The 19,164-nt window shown below is 52.9% G+C and overlaps 3 protein-coding genes across 8 annotated transcripts in view; 1 reads left to right on the top strand and 2 right to left on the bottom strand.

The window, feature by feature from the left end:
• The window catches only part of SUPT6H (SPT6 homolog, histone chaperone and transcription elongation factor), a 34,248-nt gene extending 29,708 nt beyond the window's left edge, over positions 1 to 4,540 (top strand). For all 3 annotated transcript variants that reach the window (XM_069089814.1, XM_069089812.1, XM_069089813.1), the window contains exons 32-37: positions 1,702 to 1,826; positions 2,176 to 2,288; positions 2,509 to 2,586; positions 2,688 to 2,854; positions 3,404 to 3,594; positions 3,835 to 4,540. In XM_069089814.1, coding sequence (XP_068945915.1) covers positions 1,702 to 1,826; positions 2,176 to 2,288; positions 2,509 to 2,586; positions 2,688 to 2,854; positions 3,404 to 3,594; positions 3,835 to 4,021 — 861 coding nt within the window. In that variant the 3' untranslated portion in view covers positions 4,022 to 4,540. The remainder of the gene's footprint in view (positions 1 to 1,701; positions 1,827 to 2,175; positions 2,289 to 2,508; positions 2,587 to 2,687; positions 2,855 to 3,403; positions 3,595 to 3,834) is intronic.
• Positions 4,541 to 4,675: 135 nt separating this feature from the next.
• PROCA1 (protein interacting with cyclin A1) lies at positions 4,676 to 7,175 on the bottom strand. The gene is made up of 3 exons (XM_069089155.1): positions 6,919 to 7,175; positions 6,495 to 6,629; positions 4,676 to 6,418 (listed from the first exon to the last, which is right to left on the bottom strand). The coding sequence occupies exons 1-3, from the start codon at positions 7,107 to 7,109 to the stop codon at positions 5,884 to 5,886; spliced, it is 861 nt and encodes a 286-aa protein (XP_068945256.1). The 5' UTR covers positions 7,110 to 7,175; the 3' UTR covers positions 4,676 to 5,883.
• Positions 7,176 to 10,127: 2,952 nt separating this feature from the next.
• Positions 10,128 to 18,756, bottom strand: RAB34 (RAB34, member RAS oncogene family). 4 transcript variants are annotated; one of them, XM_069089797.1, is made up of 12 exons: positions 18,555 to 18,756; positions 17,352 to 17,427; positions 16,873 to 16,964; positions 15,080 to 15,145; positions 14,827 to 14,928; positions 14,297 to 14,361; positions 14,105 to 14,156; positions 13,806 to 13,887; positions 13,682 to 13,714; positions 13,624 to 13,642; positions 13,137 to 13,244; positions 10,128 to 12,698 (listed from the first exon to the last, which is right to left on the bottom strand). In XM_069089797.1, exons 2-12 carry the CDS (start codon positions 17,403 to 17,405, stop codon positions 12,631 to 12,633), a joined length of 741 nt encoding a protein of 246 aa, XP_068945898.1. In that variant the 5' UTR covers positions 17,406 to 17,427; positions 18,555 to 18,756; the 3' UTR covers positions 10,128 to 12,630. The 4 variants fall into 4 exon arrangements, with proteins under 4 accessions (XP_068945898.1, XP_068945895.1, XP_068945896.1 ...); XM_069089794.1 differs by having other exon boundaries at positions 13,624 to 13,714; positions 18,555 to 18,750; XM_069089795.1 differs by having other exon boundaries at positions 13,624 to 13,714; positions 18,563 to 18,750.
• Between the last annotated feature and the right edge of the window lie 408 nt (positions 18,757 to 19,164).

Raw genomic sequence — 19,164 nt, 5'->3', positions numbered from 1 at the left:
CCAAAAGTTGTTAAACCATATGTACCATTTGGTCCAGCAGTACCACTAATAAGTCTCTACCCCAAAGAGATCAAAGAAAGGGGGAAAGAACCTATATGTTCAAAATAGTTATAGCAGTTCTTTTTAAAGAATTGGATACAGAGGTTGATGCTTGTCAATTGGGGAAATGACTGAACAAGTTATGACCTGTGAATGTGATGGTATAATATTGTGCTGTAAGAAATGAAAAGGAAAGTTTCAGAGAAACTTGGGAAGGCGCATGAACTGATGTAGAGAGAAGTGAGCAGAACCAGAAAAACAGTATCTAGTAACAATAACATTGTAACCGTGGCCGGCCTCAATCCAGGGGACTCGTGATGCACAGTGCTGCTGTCCACCTCCTGACAGATAGCTGAGGAACTCAGAGTGCAAGTGGAACCTTATTTTTTTTGGTGGAGAGAGGGTGGTGAACATGATGTAGCAGCAAGCACCCCAGCACACCCAGGATGGCTGCCAGCACAGGTTCTCTGATCTGCTTTTCTAAAGGAAAGCAACTCAAACAATCTTGCTTTAATCAAACCCAGTTTAGGGGGAAAAGTCAGCACCCCTGAACTTCAGAGAATACAAACAGAAGTAACAAGCAGACAAAAAATTCAGAGAAGATAACACAGTCCAACAGACAGGGCTTCCAGCGGTCTGACCATCACATACATAGTCACCAGAGAGAGAAGCACCAACATCTGGGTTTTTAAAGCCAGGGGGGCCTCAACAGCTGCCCAGAGTCTCATCTGGCAAAAGCACACAACTCTTCTCAGTGTGAGCCCCAAAGCAAAACCTCATCCCGGAGGTACATATAGCCTTCTCCAGGGTCAGAGAACATCACAGCCCACCTGGCCCACTTGATGACAGAGTAACAAAAGTTGTGCCTTCCTGAAAAAACAAGCCTCCCACCATAGGCTTCATGTCACCACATTCAGCCTATTAGGGGGCAGTGTCTATTTCAAATCGGGGAAGGTCCTCAAGTTCAGCTTAGGCTTATTAAGGGACAGGGAATGTCTTCAGATACCTGTTAGCATTACACATGACTATACATATTTGTAACTTTGTTTTGCCATCTCGTTGGATCAGGTAGTAAAAGAGGGAGATTATTTGGAAAGAGGGAGAAAAGAATAAAGTATGTGCTTTAAAAAGAAACAAACCACTTCATATCTCTTTGGCTGAGGACAAATCTCCCAAGGAGACCCTTATGGGGGCGGCTAGGTGGTGCAGTGAATAGAGTACCAGCCCTGGAGTTAGGAGGATCTGAGTTCAAATCCAGCCTCAGACACTTAACACTTAACTAGCCATGTGGCCTTGGGCAAGTCACTTAACCCCAATAACCACTGCCTTCCCCCTCCAAAAAGCAAAAGAAAAACAAAAAAAGAGAAACCCTCTTCTAACAGTGTCCCCATTGAAGTCATTCTGAGGTAGAAACAAGTTGGGTAATGTGGCCTGGGGAGGTTCCAGGAGAGCCCTAGCCTAACAGTGCACGATAGAGACCCATCCATGCTGACCTCTCCTGCCACAGATGGCAGCATGGCCACCAGGTGGGCCCTGGAATGTTCAATACAGAAAGAATTCAAATACAGCCTAACTGGGAGCAGAGATGTGACTGTCTGCAGACCACTGCAAGGAATACAGAGCCAACCTTCCTGTCATCCTTTTTGCCCTTTCTACTTCTAGAAACTAGAGGAGCTGCTCATCAAAACTAAAAAGGAGAAGCCCACCTTCATTCCCTACTTCATCTGTGCCTGTAAGGAGCTGCCTGGCAAATTCCTACTGGGGTACCAGCCCCGAGGCAAGCCAAGGTGAGTGCTTGCTCAGGCTGGGGCTGAGGAACGGGGCTACACTGCCCCACCTGGGATGCCCCCCAGGCATCTGGCCTGTGGCACTTTCCGGTTGGGCTGTTCTCTCCTTGTGCTTTATCTCATCCTGCCATGTGTGGTGTGGGGGTGTATGCATGCATACACGTGCGCTCTGCTCAGCTGAATTGTCAAGGATAGACTTTACACTGATAGAATGAGTTGAGTGACTGCTGCCATTTTGATCCATGGGTACTGTGTTCTACAGGTATTCCCCCTCTCCTTTGCAACCAATGTATGGCAGCCTGGGGTGGGGCTCATTTCTCCTAATGTGTTGTCTCCCTGCCAACTCCAGGATAGAATATGTGAGTGTGACTCCAGAGGGTTTCCGGTATCGAGGCCAGGTCTTCCCAACTGTGAATGGGCTCTTCCGATGGTTTAAGGATCATTACCAAGACCCTGTGCCAGGTGACTGCTCCCCTTTTCTCACTATAGCCCTGGCTAAGGGTCATCCCCACTCTGCAGTAAAGCAGGGGCAGGATTGGCTTATCATGTCATTAGACCCCAGGGTGGCTAAGTGGGTAGAAGTGTTCTCTGCTACACTGTCCCCAAACAGAACTCCCCCCAGCACCCTGACCTGGCTGAAGCTCAGAAAGCTCCTTTTACTAAATCCCTGCCCTTCCCCCAGGCATCACACCCAGCAGCAGCAGCAGGACAAGAACGCCAGCCTCCATCAATGCTACCCCTGCCAACATCAACCTCGCAGGTAAAAATGGCCCCAGAATTGGGCATAGTGACGGGGAGGGCAAAGAATCTAGGCTCACCTTGGCCACACAATCCCATCCACTTCTCTAATGGGTCTTGCAGATCTGACCAGAGCAGTGAATGCCCTGCCCCAGAACATGACCTCACAGATGTTCAGTGCCATTGCTGCTGTGACTGGCCAAGGACAGAACCCCAACGCCACCCCAGCCCAGTGGGCCTCTAGTCAATATGGCTACGGTGGCAGTGGAGGTGGCAGCAGTGCTTACCATGTAAGTGATTCAGGGGTGGGGGTTTGGGCCTCACTAGGCAGATGCCATTCATTCCCCCGTACCCACATTGTTCTTCACAGAGGTGCTGGTGATCAAAATAGGAGCTCCTCCCAGGTGCTCTGTTCCTCACCACCACCCCTACCCAGCCTTTGCTGAGGTGAGGCTTCAGAGGGAGGGAGATGGTGACCTTCCTTGAGGGCACTTGGTGGTGAGAAATCATAGAATCTCACTATTCTCTTCAGGGTCAGGCTCCAGGTAAGGACCTGGGCCTGCAATTTCATTGGGTTAGGGAACTCCTGGAGGGACACTTGGTCAGCACCTTCTCTTGCATTTCTAGCTTTCGGGAGGTGCCTAGAATATCAGAGGTTTAAAGATGTCCTCAGACGCGCCCAGCCAGGGTGGGCTAGAGGAGGGACAGGACCACCTGTCATTTAGGGTCTTTAGTCTGTCACATTTCCAAGTCTTATTCTCCAGTTTGTTCTTTTATTTAGGGATCTAAGCTAAGCTGTTCTGTAATCATTGACATTTCTGAATTCTCTCTATACCAAGGTGTTCCCAACCCCAGCCCAGCAGCCTGTGGCCACACCATTGATGACACCCAGCTATTCATACACAACCCCCAGCCAGCCCATCACCACACCCCAATACCACCAGCTACAAGCCAACACCACCCCACAGTCCACCCAGGCCCAAGCCCAGCCCCAACCCTCCTCCAGCTCCCGGCACCGACAGCAGCCAAAGTAAGTATATTGGGAAGAGCCAGGAGCTAGAAGGTGGGGCACACGGAGGGATGGTGGGTATCATGGGAACAGGGAACCTTGGGTAAGTGCCTAGGCTTCTAGACTTGTGGACAAGACTTGAAGGGGTTTGGCAGTGCCCCGTAGGAGATCCAGGAGGGGCAGATTGGGATCTGTAGCCATTGACAGTTCCCCCTGCCAGGGTCAGGGCAGCCCTGACCCCGCCTCTCTGTCTGCATCCAGGTCCAACAGTCATGCTGCCATCGACTGGGGCAAGATGGCGGAGCAGTGGCTCCAGGAGAAGGAGGCAGAGCGTCGGAAACAGAAACAGCGGCTGACACCTCGCCCTTCCCCCAGCCCAATGATCGAGAGCACTCCCATGTCCATTGCTGGCGATGCCACGCCCCTGCTGGATGAGATGGACCGCTAGGGGGCCCTCAGGGGCCACGCCCTCCCTGAGCCTCACGCCTTTGCTGTCCATTGATGGCATGAATGACATTTTCCATGCTGGTCAGCACAGATGGGTGACCCGTATACCAGTACAGGTGCTAGGTGGCAGCCCGCCCCATGCTGACCCCCACCGCGGGCGGGGAAAGGAGGACGGGACTGGAGCCACAGTTTGTTCTTGTCGCCCTGCGGGCATCTGGACCCACCACCTCTGGGACGTGACTTGGGGCACCGAGCTCCCTCGAGAAGAGATATCCCCCCCTCAGTCTCCAGTTCTGCAGGAGACGCTATTTATTCAGGGGAGGGGGGGCAGGTTAGAGGAGGGCTGAGAGAGGAGGAAGGAATCTGACGTTGAAGCCAAAACCCAGGGTGGGGCGGCACATCTGAGCAGGAGTGTTGGGGCGATCCTTCCCTCCCCACCCCATCTGCCTCGCTGCTGCATGGCCACCCTCTCATTGCAGCTTCCACCCTGTCCATTGGAATAAACAGTGTTTCTACAGTGTTGGTGCAGGTTTTCTCTCCAGCTGCTAGGTTCCTCCCCAAAAAAGCCGCCCCTTGGGGCAGGAGTTACAGCTTTCACTGCACCCATACAATACCCACATGTGCACATTATCTGTCTCTTATCCCTTTGTTCAGATCAACCAGCCCAGGTAAGTCAAGGACAAGGCAGGACTCCTGTGTTATTCCAAAGCCTGAGAAGGATTTTTCTTGGGACCCATGACAAAAAGCATTTCTCAGGCTGCCTTTCTCCTGCCTCAGGCCATTTCCCGTCCTCTCCCTCCATCAGTCTCAAGCACAGGCCACTGTTCTGTCCCCTGAGTTCTTTCCCTTGCCTCACCAAGCTTCTCTTCTCACCCCTGCCCCCATCTTTGAGCCATTCTTTTCATCATTAGCCCTGGAGAGGGCCTCAGCATTCCTAGTGAAACTGGTCTCCGCACCCAGCCTGGGCATTTGGAGTTGCCAGGTCCCAGTCTCAGCCCCTCCCCCATCACAACTGGCCCCAAAACCTCTTTTATTCAAAGCTGCCTGGCCCCTGGGTGCCTCCTTTACAAGGGCTTCATCCCAGCATTGTTAGAGAAGCCTGGGAAAATGGACTGGCCCTTCCCCCATTCCCTCTCCTATCCTGGGGGAGAGGAGTGGAAAAGGCAGGCTCAGGCAGCCCTTCCTCCACCCTGGCCTTGCTAAGCAGGGGGAATGGAGCCAGACCATCCAGCTAATGAGTTGGTTTCTGGTCCCTTGAACACTTTATATGCAAGGCAAGGGATGTGCTGGGTCTAGTAGCCAGCCCTGAGAAGTTCAGCTGCCCATTGCCACCCATACCATCCTCAGAGCAGTTAATGGTGATTGCCACCCACCTCCTTATCAGGATGCCTCAAGGTCAACTGATGCAGGCACAGAGAACAGCAAGTGAAATGGGTTTGTTGTAGCACTGTCATCACACCCAGTGAAGTGCTGTCCTTCCCCAGGAGTTGCTCTGCACAGACGCAGCTCCTCTGCCCCGCCCCCCCCCCACCCCATCTTCTCCATTTGCTATAGCAAAGCTGTCTCCTGCTGCTGGGCCGGCTCCGGAAGCAGCTGCTCTCTGCCAAAGAGCTGAGCATTGGGGCTTCTGCTGAGGCCACCCTGCTGGGGTGCGATTCTGGACTTTTTATGGAAGTGTTCATCTTGATTCTGCTCACACCCATCCTTCTTCACAGTTCCTCCAGGAGCTCATGGCCCCTGGACAGCAACCAGAAAACCCTGCCTGAGCCGACTTGGCTACAGCCCCACAGGGGCCCAACACCAGTGCCGAGAGAGGAGCCTTGGGGAGAGAGCCAGATGCTGGGTACACCCCAGCCCCCATCTTCAGCTGAGGCTTGGCCTCGATGAGGGGCTAGAGCCCTTCCTGTGCCCTTTCCTTCTGCGATGCCCCTTCCTCCTGCCTTTCTTTGGCTGGCCTGTAGCCCGGACTTCTGCCTTTTTGGGAGGGGGTTCTGTCAGCTCCTCAGCTTTGGTCTCACCATGAAGGACATTGTTAAATCCATCATCCTTGCCACCCCAATCCAGGGCCGCTGCTTCCTTGACCATGGGTGCTGAGGTTTTGCTGTCTTCTAGCTCCTTCACCAGCTGGGGCTCTGGGCTTGGGACTGGTGTCAGCATAAGGCCCTTCTTCCTTTTCTCCTTTTTCTTCTTCCCCATCTTGGCACCCCTGCTATCCCAAGCTGCAGGCTGTAATGAGGAGTACTGGACCTTCCAGGTTTGGGGCACAGCTGCGAGGCCTGGAGTGGTAGTCCTGCCCAGCGGTGGGGTGGGGTGGGACAGCATGTTGAACTCTGCCCCAAACTCATAGAGCATAGGGTCATGGAGCACTGCCCGGGGCATGGGGCCATAGCTTTTACACCTGCGAAAGACAGGGTGCCTCAGTGTAGGTATGAGGGAGGCCCGCTCCCCCTGGCTTTGCCTGTCCTGCTACTCACCATCCATACCAGTAACGCTCCACACATTGCTCCTCGAAGGTGAGCTCAAAGCAGGGTACCTGGATGACGTTGAAGAAGGCTTGACCAACGGCTCGGGAGGCAGCGTCATTCACCTGCCGCAGGCACTGCTTCAGCCTGCCAGACACCCAGCTTTCAGACCTGCCCCCAGCCATGCCCCCCACCCCTGCTTCCAAGGCCTAGATTCAGGAAGCCATCAGAGGGTCCATCTCTGGTCCGCAGGCCCATCCCTCCCTTTCGTCGGTGTGGATGTAGCCCCAGCACATGGGGACCAGGCCTGGGACCCTGGAGCTGAGTAAAGGAGGATGGGTGAGGAGCCCTGCTCGGTATTCTGTACTCCTGCTTCCATGGGCTTTGTTGGCCAGAAGGTGGGAGGAGCACTGAGCCCATGCCCCCCTCCACTCACCTTGTGTCACAGTCGCAATGGCTGATGGTATGCCAGCGGAAGTTGTGATGGCCATAGCCAACGGTAAAGGGGTGGATCACGTGCTGACACTGGTCATGGTCTCGACAGCATCTGTCTGTCTCCTCGTGCTCCCCTGGGTGGAGGAGAGCCAGGGAGCTCGGTGAACCCAGACCCCTGGGCCCTGCCTCCATTTCCTCCCCAAACCCATGCCTTCTGCTAGAAGGCTTCCCCCTGCACCCCCTCAGGGTGCCCTAGCTCCAGACTCCTTAGGATGATGGTTGGAGAGGCAGCTTTCAACAGCTCCCACTGTCCAACTGCTGACCATGTCCCCTTTGTCTAGCCAAGCATAGGCCCTTTAGGGCTACCACTGGGCCCAGCCTCCAGCCTTCAGGTAGATCTCTCCCCTGAATGTCTCCCCATTATACCTCCTTGCTCATCTCCCTCACCTAGCTGCTCGTAGCTCTCAGCATTGTTTCCTGCCCCACACCACAGTGTGCCTGGGTAAGTGAAGCCCCTCTTGACTCGGTGGGGTGTGATCTCTAGACTTCCTGGTCCAACAAGGCCCCCAGCAACAGTGGTCAGCAGCAGTGGCAGCCCCAGCCAGCAGCCCTGGGAACTCATGGCCCGGTCAGTTCTGAATCTCCAAAGCAAGTCTCTCCTCCCCCCACAGCCTTATACAGCCACCCAAGGACGCTGGGTGGCCTGATGTGCCCGGGGAGGGGCTAAGGCCCCCAGCCTACCCCTCCCCTCTTCCCTCTTCTCCCTTCTTCACACACCCCCTTCACTCCCTTCTACACCCCCCACCTCCTGTCTCTGGTCCCTTCCAACCACCTCACCCCCTTCCATTTTCTTTGTTTGCCTTTCCCCTCCCCTCTCTTTTGTTTGCCCCCCTTCATCATCTCCTTCCTTCCCCCCAGCTCTCCTCTTTCTTGCCTTTCTCCCAGAGGCTTCAAATCTCCCTGGATCTATCGCCCCCAGTCTCTTCCCCCAGCACAGCTTGGCACCAGGGACCATTGCCCCCCTCTCCTCACAAGCACTGGGAGTTATAGGCACAGGGGCCGAGTTTGGCTGATAATCTTCAGGGAAGAAGTTGCTTGGGAAATGGGCTGAGGAAAAGAAGTTTCAGCGTCCCCCTGGTCCAAGTTTGGGCCAAGCCCTCTCTCCTCTTGCTGACTCCAGGGAGGCCGCCCATCTGCTCATCTCTGCTCACTCTCTGGGCCAGAGTGAGAACAAATGACCACCCCTCTCATTCAGACTTCCAAAGCCACTAAAACATGATGATACCACTTAATTTCCTCTTCCTGGCCCAAACCCACCCCAAGACCTACTCAGACAAGAGGGTAAGACCAGAAGGAGTTAAATACTACCACCCCCTAATCTGGGCAGTCTGAATGCCAGCTACTTCTGACCCCCTCCTCCTTCAAAGAGTGAGAAGGGGGTGGGTCCCTCCTGGTTGCCATGGCAGCCTGGAATAGAGTGACGTTGCCCTGCCAGACCTCTTCAAACAACCCACTGGGCCACTGACATGGTGCTTATTTCCAGTCTTCCCTCCTCCCTATGGGAGCTGAGAAACAAGGAAGATCTTTTTTTCCCTCTGGGTGGTGGGAAGACCTCATTCACACTACCAGCCGAGGGAATTAGCATAGAAGGTCTTGAAGGGGCCTCATTCGTTCAAGTAGCTCTAAAGAACCTGGGGGGGGGGGGCAGGGGAGAGAGAAATGGTCCTGCTCCCCTTCCCACCACTCACCCCTGGTATCTCAAGCCTTCCCAGTACCAGTCACTTTGCCCAGGCAAGTGTCTCACACACACACACACACACACACACACACAGGCATGCTCTGCAGCCCCACATCCTCCCCAATGAGGGAGGCCTCCTCCTTGGGTTCCAAGACCTGGACAGAGCTCCAGCATCACCACAGATCTGACCTTGCCCTTTTCTTTCCCATGAGCCTTTCTTGGTTTGTTGGTGGGTATAAAGCCAAAAGGAGAGATTAGCTCACAGTCTTACTGGAGGAGACAGCCACCTCAAGGCCATGCAGAGGATGAGGAGAATGCAGGCCCGCAGTAGGAGGGGTGCCCTGGCCTTGCTGTGTCTAGGGGTGTCTGGTCAATTAAGCCCTGCCTTGCATTCATGTGAATAAAATTACAGGCTGCAAAAGGAGGAGGTCTTGTTCAGTTGTTCTCCTGAAAATACGAGCACAAGTCTAAAAAGGGCAGACCTCCAACTTGATTTGTTAGGAAAGGGACAGGAGTCCCTTTATGGGTTGTGTAATGTCATCAGTGGATTGGGATATCTCCATCCCGATGCCATCAACCAGCTGCTGCTCTGGAATAAGAGGGGATGGGGGGAAGGTAAAAAGACTGACCTTGGCTCTAGGCCCAGACCCACTGGGCTGATAGGTCAGTCCAGGGCCCATTGCCAAGGGCTCCCCACCCCCACACACACAGCAGCGAGAGCTGATGGCCAACAAACATTATTAAGCACTGGCAGTATACAAAGTACATGCTAGGTGCTGGGGATCCTGCCACAGAGGAACAATCTAAGAAGGGCAGAAAGACAAGTCTGCAAATGTGTATGACACAAAGGGCAGGAGGAAGGGCCGGGAAAGGCGCTGATAATCTGAGTCACTTTCACCCGAGGGATGGGGAGAGGGCTTCACAGAGGAGGAAGAACTAGAAACAGGCCTCAGAGGGGCTTCAACAGACAGATGTGGGGAACGAATGTGGTAAAGGCTAAGAGCTGGGTGTGGAGGCCAAGAAGAGAGACCTGGAGGCAGCTACGGTGCAGTGAATAGAGCAGTCAGGAGGACCTGAATTCAAATGTGACCTCAGACACTTAACACTTACTAGCTGTGTGACCTTGGGCAAGTCACTTAACCCCAATTGCCCTGTCTTCCCCCCTCAAAAAAAAAAAAAGAGGGAACTGGGAGAAGTCTTGTGCCACTAAAATGTTGACTTCATGATGAGAAATAGTGAGTCAGAAACAAACTATGGAGGGCTTTGAATGCCAGAGGCAGGAGTTGAAACTTTACAGAGAAGGGATAGCCTGGAGGCAAGACCAGTTAGGCTGTGAACAGATAGCAGCCCAAAGTGATCATGTGTGTATATTAGGATGGATGGAAGGGACAGCAGATTGTGTAACTCCTGGAGCATCTGGTGTTAGACTAAAGGAAATGATATTCAAGGAAACAAAAAATTTAAGCGAGGACTGAGGTTAGACATACATGAGGATTTTATAAGATCATAGAGATGACAAGGTTCTTCAAGATCATTTACAGACAAGGAAGTCAAGGTCCAGAAAGGTTAATCACTTGACGGAAGTTACATAGGAAGTGGCCAAGACAGGATTCAAACCCAGATCCAGCATGGTTCCCACTGTGTACCATGCTTCCCATCAGGGAAGAGTGAAACACTGGAATGAAGGAGGAGTCTTTCCCCTACAGGACAGGTGGGAGCCTGATTTAGGGAAAAAGAATTGGTCTGAGAGGCAAGAGGGCTGGATGGAAATCTCAGCTTGAGAACTTTCTGCCCTGTGAACATCAGCATAAGATTGGTCCCACTCTCCAGGGGATATCCCACTATTATGTATGCCATAGGCCAACATGGTCCATGACAGGCCCCATGTAGAGCCGCCATATTCAGGTGCTCATTGGCTGGAAAAGGCCGGATAAACAAACCAGGGTACATCAACGCCACAGGAGTTATGGCACCATAAGAAACTATAAATATGCAAAATTAAGAGGAACTTGGTTAGATCTGTATGAATCAATGCAGAGCAAAGCAGAAAACCATAGAATAATATATACAATAAAATAAAGACACCCAGAGACATCAGACCTCGGGTCAGTCAGCACAATGACCAATCTTGACTCTGATTCTGGGGTGCTGGCAATGATATATAGTTCCCTCCTCTGGACAGAGAAGTGGTAGGCTACAGGTGCAGAACGGAGCTTACTCCATCATACACAATCAAGGTGTCCACTTGTTTTGTTTAACTATATTTCACCAACCCACTCCCCTTCCCCCTTCCAAGCAGGATGTGCTGGCCAACTTCCGCCCCAGTAAGGGAGATGTTCCTTTTTACCTGCTGAGTCCCCAAGACTCAATCTGTGTCAAGCCCTGCAAATCCCACACAAATATATGGGTGATAGGGAGGAACAGAACTAAGGATGTAATATATGAGGAAGAGGCAGGGGCCAAATGAAGGCATTTTGAGGCTAGGGGAATGGACTGGGACTAGACAATGTGTGTTGTAGTAGAGAGACTCCTGGACTAGGGGTCAGGAAAGCTATATCCTAGTCTGTCTTTGCTACTGATTCAGTATGACCTTGGGGAGGTCATTTCTCCCCGGGCCTGTTTTTTCCTCTATAAAATAAGGCCAAGTGGATAGGTAGACTGATCCCTAGGATCTCTTCTAGCTGAGATTCTGAAGTTAGGTGTGATAAGAGGCATGAGGAGTGATGTAGTTCTCCCAGGGTCTGGCCAACCTCTGCCTTTGAGGGGCATAAGGCCAAAGCTATAAAGGTAGGAAAGCAGTGTACCTGAAGCCATCTTACATAACATCTGTGACCACAGAAACAAGGACTAGGGATAGTCTCTTGCGTTTGCCCTTCATTCTTGAAGAGGACCGTGGCATCAGGGAAATGATTACATGACTTGCAGCTGACTTGGATTTGAGGGAGGGAGGGAGGATTGTGCAAGGTCACCAGCCTCACCTCCCTTATTAGTGTAAGGAGAGATAGGATCACAGATTTGGGCTGGATAGGTCCTAAATCCATGACCCTATCTCCAAGACATCTCCAGCCAAACAAACATCTGATAAACTCTCCCAGGAACTCAAGACTTCATCTACTATTCCTTGGAGGATAATTTTTGAAAAGCAGGGAGAGAGCAAAGCTTAACCCACAGGAATAGCATAAAATGGTGGAGTTTCAGGCATTGGTAATGGACCTGGGGAGATATTCTCAGATAGGGATTAATATCAGGGGGCCCTCAGAATGCCCCTTATAGACAGCTGCCTATCACACCTTAGAGGAGGCTGGCATGAGATGGAAAGCAGCTGCTCCTCTTCTGTCACCCCACACCTCACTGCGATCAGCACTGTGTGGGACACCCAGACCCCACTGGGAGATGGCCCACTCACCATGCTCTCACTGCCAGGGTCAGGGCTCCCACTGCAAGGGTAGCTACAGAGAAGTTATCTTCGTCAAGGCATTAAGTGCTTTCCCAGTGACCTCACTCAATTCCCTGCTATCCAGCCCCAATACAGGGGTGAGCTTGCCTCTTAGATCCCCTAGAACCCTAAAATTCCATGGCCTTATGATTCCATCATTTGCCACACCCCCAGGGCACCACATACAAGTGAGACTATTGTGTAGGGCATAGCACGATGGGGCAAAGGAGCAGCAGGTGGGTGCCCATGTCCACTGGTGCCCAGAAGGCAGAGTAAAGCTCTTGGGATCCTCCAGTCCCTTTTCTACCCCGCCATGCCACTCATCTCCCCAAAGTCCCCATGGAGAGCCTCAAAAAAGAGAGATCCGGTCTTTGGTGGGGTGCCTAGGGGAAGAAGGGCACCTAGACTGGCACGGTTCCTGCTGCCCTTCTGGGAAGAGCTCTTTGGTCTGGAAAAACAGTTCAGTGCAATGTCTATGGGCCCAACAATGGGGAGAGGCATGGCATTCGTGGCGGTGCCAGCATCTGGGGACTGTAGGATCACTGGCAGCATTTAGGCCTCTTCTTGCTGGTCGTCAGATAGAGGTTGCTGTCATTGCTGTTGATTCCTAAATGAGGAGATGAGAATGAGGTCTAATAAGCCAGAGTCTAAAAGGACTCTACCTTCCACGTCCCCTCTCACCCAGTGGGCATTTTTCTTTTTTCTTTCTTGCTTTTTTTTGGAGGGGGGAGGGCAGGGTGATTGGGGTTAAGTGACTTGCCCAAGGTCACACAGCTAGTAAGTGTTAAGTGTCTGAGGCTGGATTTGAACTCAGGTTCTCCTGACTCCAGGGCCTGTGCTCCATTCACTGCACCACCTAGCCGCCCCCCCCCCCCAGGGGGGCATTTTTCATCTTTAGAGATCTTGACTATGAGATGATATACCTAAATTATCATATTATATTAGACATAGATTATATTATGTTATATTACATTATATCATTCTATATAGCAAAGCCCCTTAATTAATAGAGGAGGCAATAGAGACTTGAGTCAAAGGCACTTACGGATAATGTCACCTATACGCCGGGCATCGGTCTTCTCAAGCTCAGCCAGCACGTTGGCCTCAAAAGTTAGTGCTGCCACACGGAAGAAAAACTCCCGAACATTTTCACCTGGCATGAGGAGCAGGCATTCAGAAAGGGGCACCAGAGTGCCAGGGAGAGCAGAAGCCATGGGGTGGGCAGGTCATGGTGGGGAATTCAGGTGATGGGGTTCAGGGGACGATAAGGACTTTGGGCATCAAGTTCCCCAGCAGAGAACAAGGGTGAGAAGGTACAGGCAGGCTTGTAGAGCATGTGCCAGACTGACCCTGAGGTGGGTGACACCAGGGGTACCTAGGGCAGAGCATTGGGAGGCACCCAACAGGACAGACAGAACAGAAAGGTGGGTAGTGAGGCAAATGAGCTCTGCCAGGAAGAAGCTGGGACTGAGAGGCAGATGTAACTGCCAGCAGAGAGTGCACGCCAAGATGCCACCGTGCCCACAGCTCACCTGTGAGAGATGAGACAGCCCAGTACTCGGCCTTCATTTCCTGGGCCATCTTGACAGCGTCCTTCTCTATCAACACATACTGAGCTGGAGTCTAACAAGAGAAGATCATTCAGGGCTTGGGACTGGGATGCCCACCTCCTGGTCCCTGGCATCCTGAAACGCAGCCCTTCCCTCATACTCACGCTCAAGTCCTTCTTGGAGCCCACAAGGAACAGAAGCACATTGGAGGGGTCATTCTCCCTCAGCGCATCAGCCAGCCACTGTCTGGTGCCAGGGAGGAAAAGGTGAGACTTCCCTCCCCATTCCTGCCAACACCCCTCCCTCTCCTCTGCCCCAACAACCTTGGTCCTTCTGCTCTGACCACCCTCCCAAGAGCCCTCTCACCTTCCGACTCTCTCCCTGCCCCCCCAGGCACTCCCTCACCCTCACTCCTCCTACCATCCCAGCCCCTCCCTCTCCATCCTTCTCCCCAGCACCGTACTTGGTATGTTCCAAGGAGGCCACGTCATTGAGGTTGAACACAATGATGATGGCTGGGGGAGGGAAATAGACAGTTAAACATAAAATAGGGAAGACTCTCAGCTGTTCCCACTGAGCCCTACCCACTGGGGCTCCCTGGCCACACCTGTGTCCCTCCCTCCCCACCTAATATCTGAGCACTGCCTCCCCTCACCTTGGGCTCCACGGTAGTAAGTAGACGCGATGCATTTGAACCTCTCCTGCCCGGCAGTGTCCCAGCTGGGAGAGAGGATGTTGCATGGGTATAGGGCACTGAGGGGCTAGATGGGGATGGGCACAGGCAGTGGGTTCAGGACATCGGGGGCCAAGAAAGACTTATATGCAGCCCTGGGGCAGAGAGAGGTAGGGACAGAGCCCTGAAGATGCAGAGATAGGGGTACAGAGTTCTGGGGGACTAGAGAGATGGGTCCAGAGCATGGGACACAGAAAAGCAAGTAAATTAAGGAGTGTGATGAAGTTGGTGTGGTGGGTGGTAGGTGGAATGAGGAGGATCTGAATGGGTTATTGGGGCATTGAAGGGTGGGTACTAGCAAGGAGGGGATCAAGCACTAGGGTGCCTCACTTTGGACTCTTAAGTTGTTGGTCTACAATGATTATTATGATGCAGACAGACTGGGCTTCTGGGAAAGGGGCTTCCGTGATGAGAGGGACACGCTGGCATAAGAGAGGGAAGAATGCACTCACAGCTGTAGGCTGAAGGGGACTCCCAGCACCTCAAACCTCTCCATCTCGAAGTCTACCCCAATGGTAGCCTTGTAATTCTTGTCAAAAGTGTCTTTGCAAAACCTGAAAGGAAGGAGAGAGAAGCTGGGGAAGTGAGGTCTTGCCTAGAATCCAGCCTTGATTTCCCACCCCAATCTCTCCCACTTGCACACCTACATACATACATACACCATCTATCCATTCTTAATTCTCCCCAGCTTCCCTCACTTCTCACCTGTTAATGAGGCAGGTCTTCCCCACAGACAGGTCCCCCACAACAATCACTTTGGAGATCTTGAATCTATTGAGAAGAACGGGGTTAGCACCTAATACTACATACACTGCACTCCTCCAGATACAGTCTTGTCCACTCCATTTTCTAAAGGGCAGGAAGGAGAGGGGGGAATTGGACAGAAGGAAGAAGGAATTTATGGCTGGAGCCCAAACCAAGCATATCATGGAGGCCAGGCCTCCCAGGTCTCCCTGCCCAGCTGGGGGTGGGGGGTGGGAAGGAGATGATCCTATGGGTCTGGCACACTGAATTATGAAGGGGGTGGGGCAGAGGACAGGCCTCAGTGAATGGACTGACCCCTTCTTATTCCCCTGCCCCAAACACATACAATAACACTCCCTGAAGTGACAGGGGACACAGTTTCAGATCCACAGCCCCCTTCTGGGATTATTTACTCTCCTTCCCAATAATTGCCAAGATGAAGTCATTCCCCAGTCAGAGAAGTCATTTTAGTGAGAAATTAAAATTTTATGTGCTACAGTGTGTCTTCATACATGTCTGAGTGTATGTGTCAGAGTACAATCTACATATGTATGTGTCTGAAGGATTGTGAGTAGTGATTTGTGTATGTGGTGTTGTTATGATTGCAGGTCTCCTAGGGATATTTAGTGATGGTAATTCCCATGGATTCAAAGCTCAGATCTCTTTGTCCAGTTCTAACCTCTCTCCATTCTCCAACTCTCCGTTGGGTTGGACACCTCAAACTAGAGATCCCATGGACACCTTCCACTCCCCATGTCCAAAAACTGAGCTTTTATTATCTTTCCCTTGGAGCCCCTCCTCACTTCCCTATCATTATCTAGGATAATGCTATCATGCTACGGTCTCAGTCAAATGGGCTTGCACCCTAGGTGTTATCTTCAATGCCTCTTCTCTCACCTGCTCACATCCAAAGGGACATCAGTCCTGTCTTTTCTACCTTTATAATGTCTCTGGCATAGAGATGTGCTCTGACACTACCCCAGTAATGCAAGCACTCATCACCTCCCATCTGTACTACTGTAACAGCCTGCTGGTTGGCCTCCCTGCCTCCAGTCCAGCCTCCACTTAGCTGTCAAAGTAATCTTCCCAAAGGCTAGGCCTGACCCTGTCACCTCCCTATTCCATAAACTTCAATGGCTCCCTATCACCTGCCGGATCAAATATCTGATCTTCCCATTGGCTTGTCCCCCTCTCACTTTCTAGTCTTCTTACTCCTTACTCCATAGTCCCATTCATCCCCCCACCAAACCCCACAAACACCACATGCCAGGTGATCCAGTGGCACAGTGATCCACTCAAAGTGGTCGTGCCCTGCACAGGACACACTGTGTCCCCAGGCTGGCTGTTGGCACTGGCCGCTCCATATACCTGGAATTCTGCCTCCTGGCCTCCCTGGCTTTATAAATCTTACCTCATTGGATTCTCACAAGAACCCTGAGAGGAAGGTGCTATTATATCCTCATTTTACAGTTAAGGAAATGGAGGCAAATGGAGATAAAGTGATGTGCCCAAGGGCACAGCTAGTAAATGTCTGAGGCTGCATTTGAACTCAGGTCTTCCTGACTCCGGAGACAAAGATCTACCCACTTGACCACCTAGTTTTTTGTTGGATGTTCAAATGTTTTTGCTGGATTCAGACCCACGGCCTGTTTCATCCCTTTTTGAATCACCTGTGACATCATGCCCACCCTCGGCACTTTGTTGACCCCCACTATGGTGCACACTCATCTCTTCCTTCCGTGCCCACCACTTACCCCACGGTGCCTGTCCTCTGCTCCTGACATGCACTGCTGACCCGAGGGTGGAAGGTTCTGTTGCAGTGCTGGGCGGCCTCCTTCCTCAGGCACTGAAGTGGGGGGGGGAGGGGAGGGAGGGAGAGAAGAAGCTGGGGGAGGACCGCCCCCGCCCCACCCCCGCAGAACTGCCAGTCTGGACCACCCCGAAGCAGCCAGAAGGGAGCCACAGGGCAGGCCGGCTGGGGCTGGTACCTTCCCTCCAGAGGCAGCCCCACCCAAAAGATCGGCCTTATAATAACACAGCTGGGGAACCAGGGAGTTGTCGGTCTTCTTTCCCTCCCCTCCCACACGCTCCCAATTCCACCCCAGGAGCTCCGGGACTCATAGTGGAGTGGAGAGACAGGAGCTCTCGCCCCTTCACCCCCACCGCACGACTTTCAACCTGAATCCCGAGCAAGCCAAGAGGGCCAGGGACACAGCGGTCCGCGGGTACCCACCTGGGGCAGCTCGGCCAGGACACGGTCCCTCCGCACGGGAGCCAGGATGTTCATCCTCTTTCCTTGGAGCTACAGACTAGAGAGAAGAGGGTGGGGGTGGGGAGGGAGGTCTGGGAAGCCGGCCTGATCTGTGGGACCGGGATCACGCGAGGCAGCCCCTCGAATCTCACCCCTCTCTCCCTCCCCAACGCAAACCCCTGGGCCAGCACGATCCTGTCTAGCCTACAGGGAGAGGTGGGGAAAGCCCGAAGACAATTACCTGGGAGTGCCAAGAGAACTTACCCTAACAGCAGTGGGAGAGACCCTCTCAATACAGGGATCCAAAGGGAATCCACTATAACAGGGTGGAAGAGATCTAATCATAACATGGGGGGGGGGGAACCCTACTGTGACAAAGAGACCCTCTTAGAAAGTAAGCTTCTTGAGGGCAGGACCGTTTCAGCTTTTATTTTTGTATGCCCAACACCTAGCAAATGACCATACAGGGCAGGAGCTGTGTAGATAAATGCTTGTTGATTCCTAGAAGAGGATGCCACGAAAGCCAAGCTGAGGGAGCTTTCAAAAACTCTAGGATGAGGGAAGAGCCTACGGCAACGTAGGGATCGGAAGAATCCACCGCCCCAGGTCATTGTGGGCAACAGAAGGGAGGAAATCGGGCAGGATCGGAGGATCCTGGAGCTAGCTGCCATCTAGTCCAATTCCTTCCCATTTTATAGATGAGAAAAGCTGGGCAGGGGGAGGGGGCAGGTTAAGTGATGTACCTAAAGTCACACAAATAAGTGTCTGAGTCGGAACTTGAACCCAGGTCCTTTGCTTCTATATTCTAGAATTTCTTTCCTTCGATACACTGCGCGCGCGGTTAGCCATCCCCGCTGGGCTCAGCTCGGTAATCCGATCCCCGGAAATTCCAGGAGCAGAGCAGCGCCCCCCACCCCCACCCCTCCTATGCTAGACTCTGGGATTCTCGGGCTGCTCCACTGAGGGGGCCACTGGGCCACTCCACATACGGGGGTGTCCTCCCGTGGATCAGGGTATCTCCCGGGGTGCTTGGCCACCTAGAGCTGAGCCCCTTGCGTACCCCCTGCCCATCCACACTGGGCCACACCTACACACTCATAGCCTGGCCATGCCCGCCAGAACTAGATGCGGGTCGTGCCCTCAGACCACTATCTGTTCCCCACGTGGAACCGTGGGGACCCTTACCTTCTTACCAAGAGAGAGTGGGGCCACGGGCTAGGCCGGAATCGTTTTGTTGAGGGAGACTGAAGAAACTTGCCAGAGCAGGCGGGTCGGGGAGGGGAGGAGGGGACGAGGGAAAAGGGAGGAAAGGAGAGAGGGAGGAAAGGAGGGAGGAGAGAGAGGGGGGCACAGAGCCGAGGGGCGGCGCCTCCTTCTCCTACTCCCCCGGCAGTGAGTCACAGAGTCTGCCAGACGCCTCTCCCCTCCTCCCTCCCCCCAGGAGGGGGTTGGGGTGGGAGGTGGGTACAGCCAGTCCCCTGACCCTGAACCACGAGGGACTCAGGGCCGAAGATGCGAGCCAACAGCTACGATGACCCTTGGTGTGTGTATATGTGTGTGTGTGTGTGTGTGCCAACTTTGAACCTTGGCATAATAAGGATACCCTCTTCTCCATATATTAACCTCGATCCTTGCCTCCAGCCCCATCACTCCTTTTTGGCAGGATGCTGTCTTAGAGCCCATGAAAGAGGAACTTTTGGAAATCTGGACAACTTACAGCTCCTCTCTGTCCCGTAAAAGACACGCCCCACCCCACCCCCACCCGCCGCTACCCCATCCCGGTCCCCCAACACAG

Source organism: Petaurus breviceps, unplaced genomic scaffold, assembly GCF_028583685.1.
Source record: "Petaurus breviceps papuanus isolate PSGF00001 unplaced genomic scaffold, PetGlider_PUasm1.0 186, whole genome shotgun sequence".
Taxonomy (NCBI): domain Eukaryota; kingdom Metazoa; phylum Chordata; class Mammalia; order Diprotodontia; family Petauridae; genus Petaurus; species Petaurus breviceps.
This window is presented reverse-complemented; position numbering and strand designations above follow the sequence as displayed.

Bases quoted from the DNA above. Each gene is read 5' to 3' on its own strand.
- PROCA1 (XM_069089155.1), bottom strand. From the start codon at position 7,109: ATGGAGGCAGGGCCCAGGGGTCTGGGTTCACCGAGCTCCCTGGCTCTC. The intron at 6,630-6,918 runs GTGAGTGGAGGG...GGTGTCTGGCAG, and splicing joins CATTGCGACTGTGACACAAG to GCTGAAGCAGTGCCTGCGGC. The intron at 6,419-6,494 runs GTGAGTAGCAGG...TGTCTTTCGCAG, and splicing joins GAGCGTTACTGGTATGGATG to GTGTAAAAGCTATGGCCCCA.
- RAB34 (XM_069089794.1), bottom strand. From the start codon at position 17,405: ATGAACATCCTGGCTCCCGTGCGGAGGGACCGTGTCCTGGCCGAGCTG. The intron at 14,362-14,826 runs GTGAGTGCATTC...CCTCTCTCCCAG, and splicing joins GTCCCCTTCAGCCTACAGCT to CTGGGACACTGCCGGGCAGG. The intron at 14,157-14,296 runs GTGAGGGGAGGC...TCCCTCCCCCAG, and splicing joins TTACTACCGTGGAGCCCAAG to CCATCATCATTGTGTTCAAC.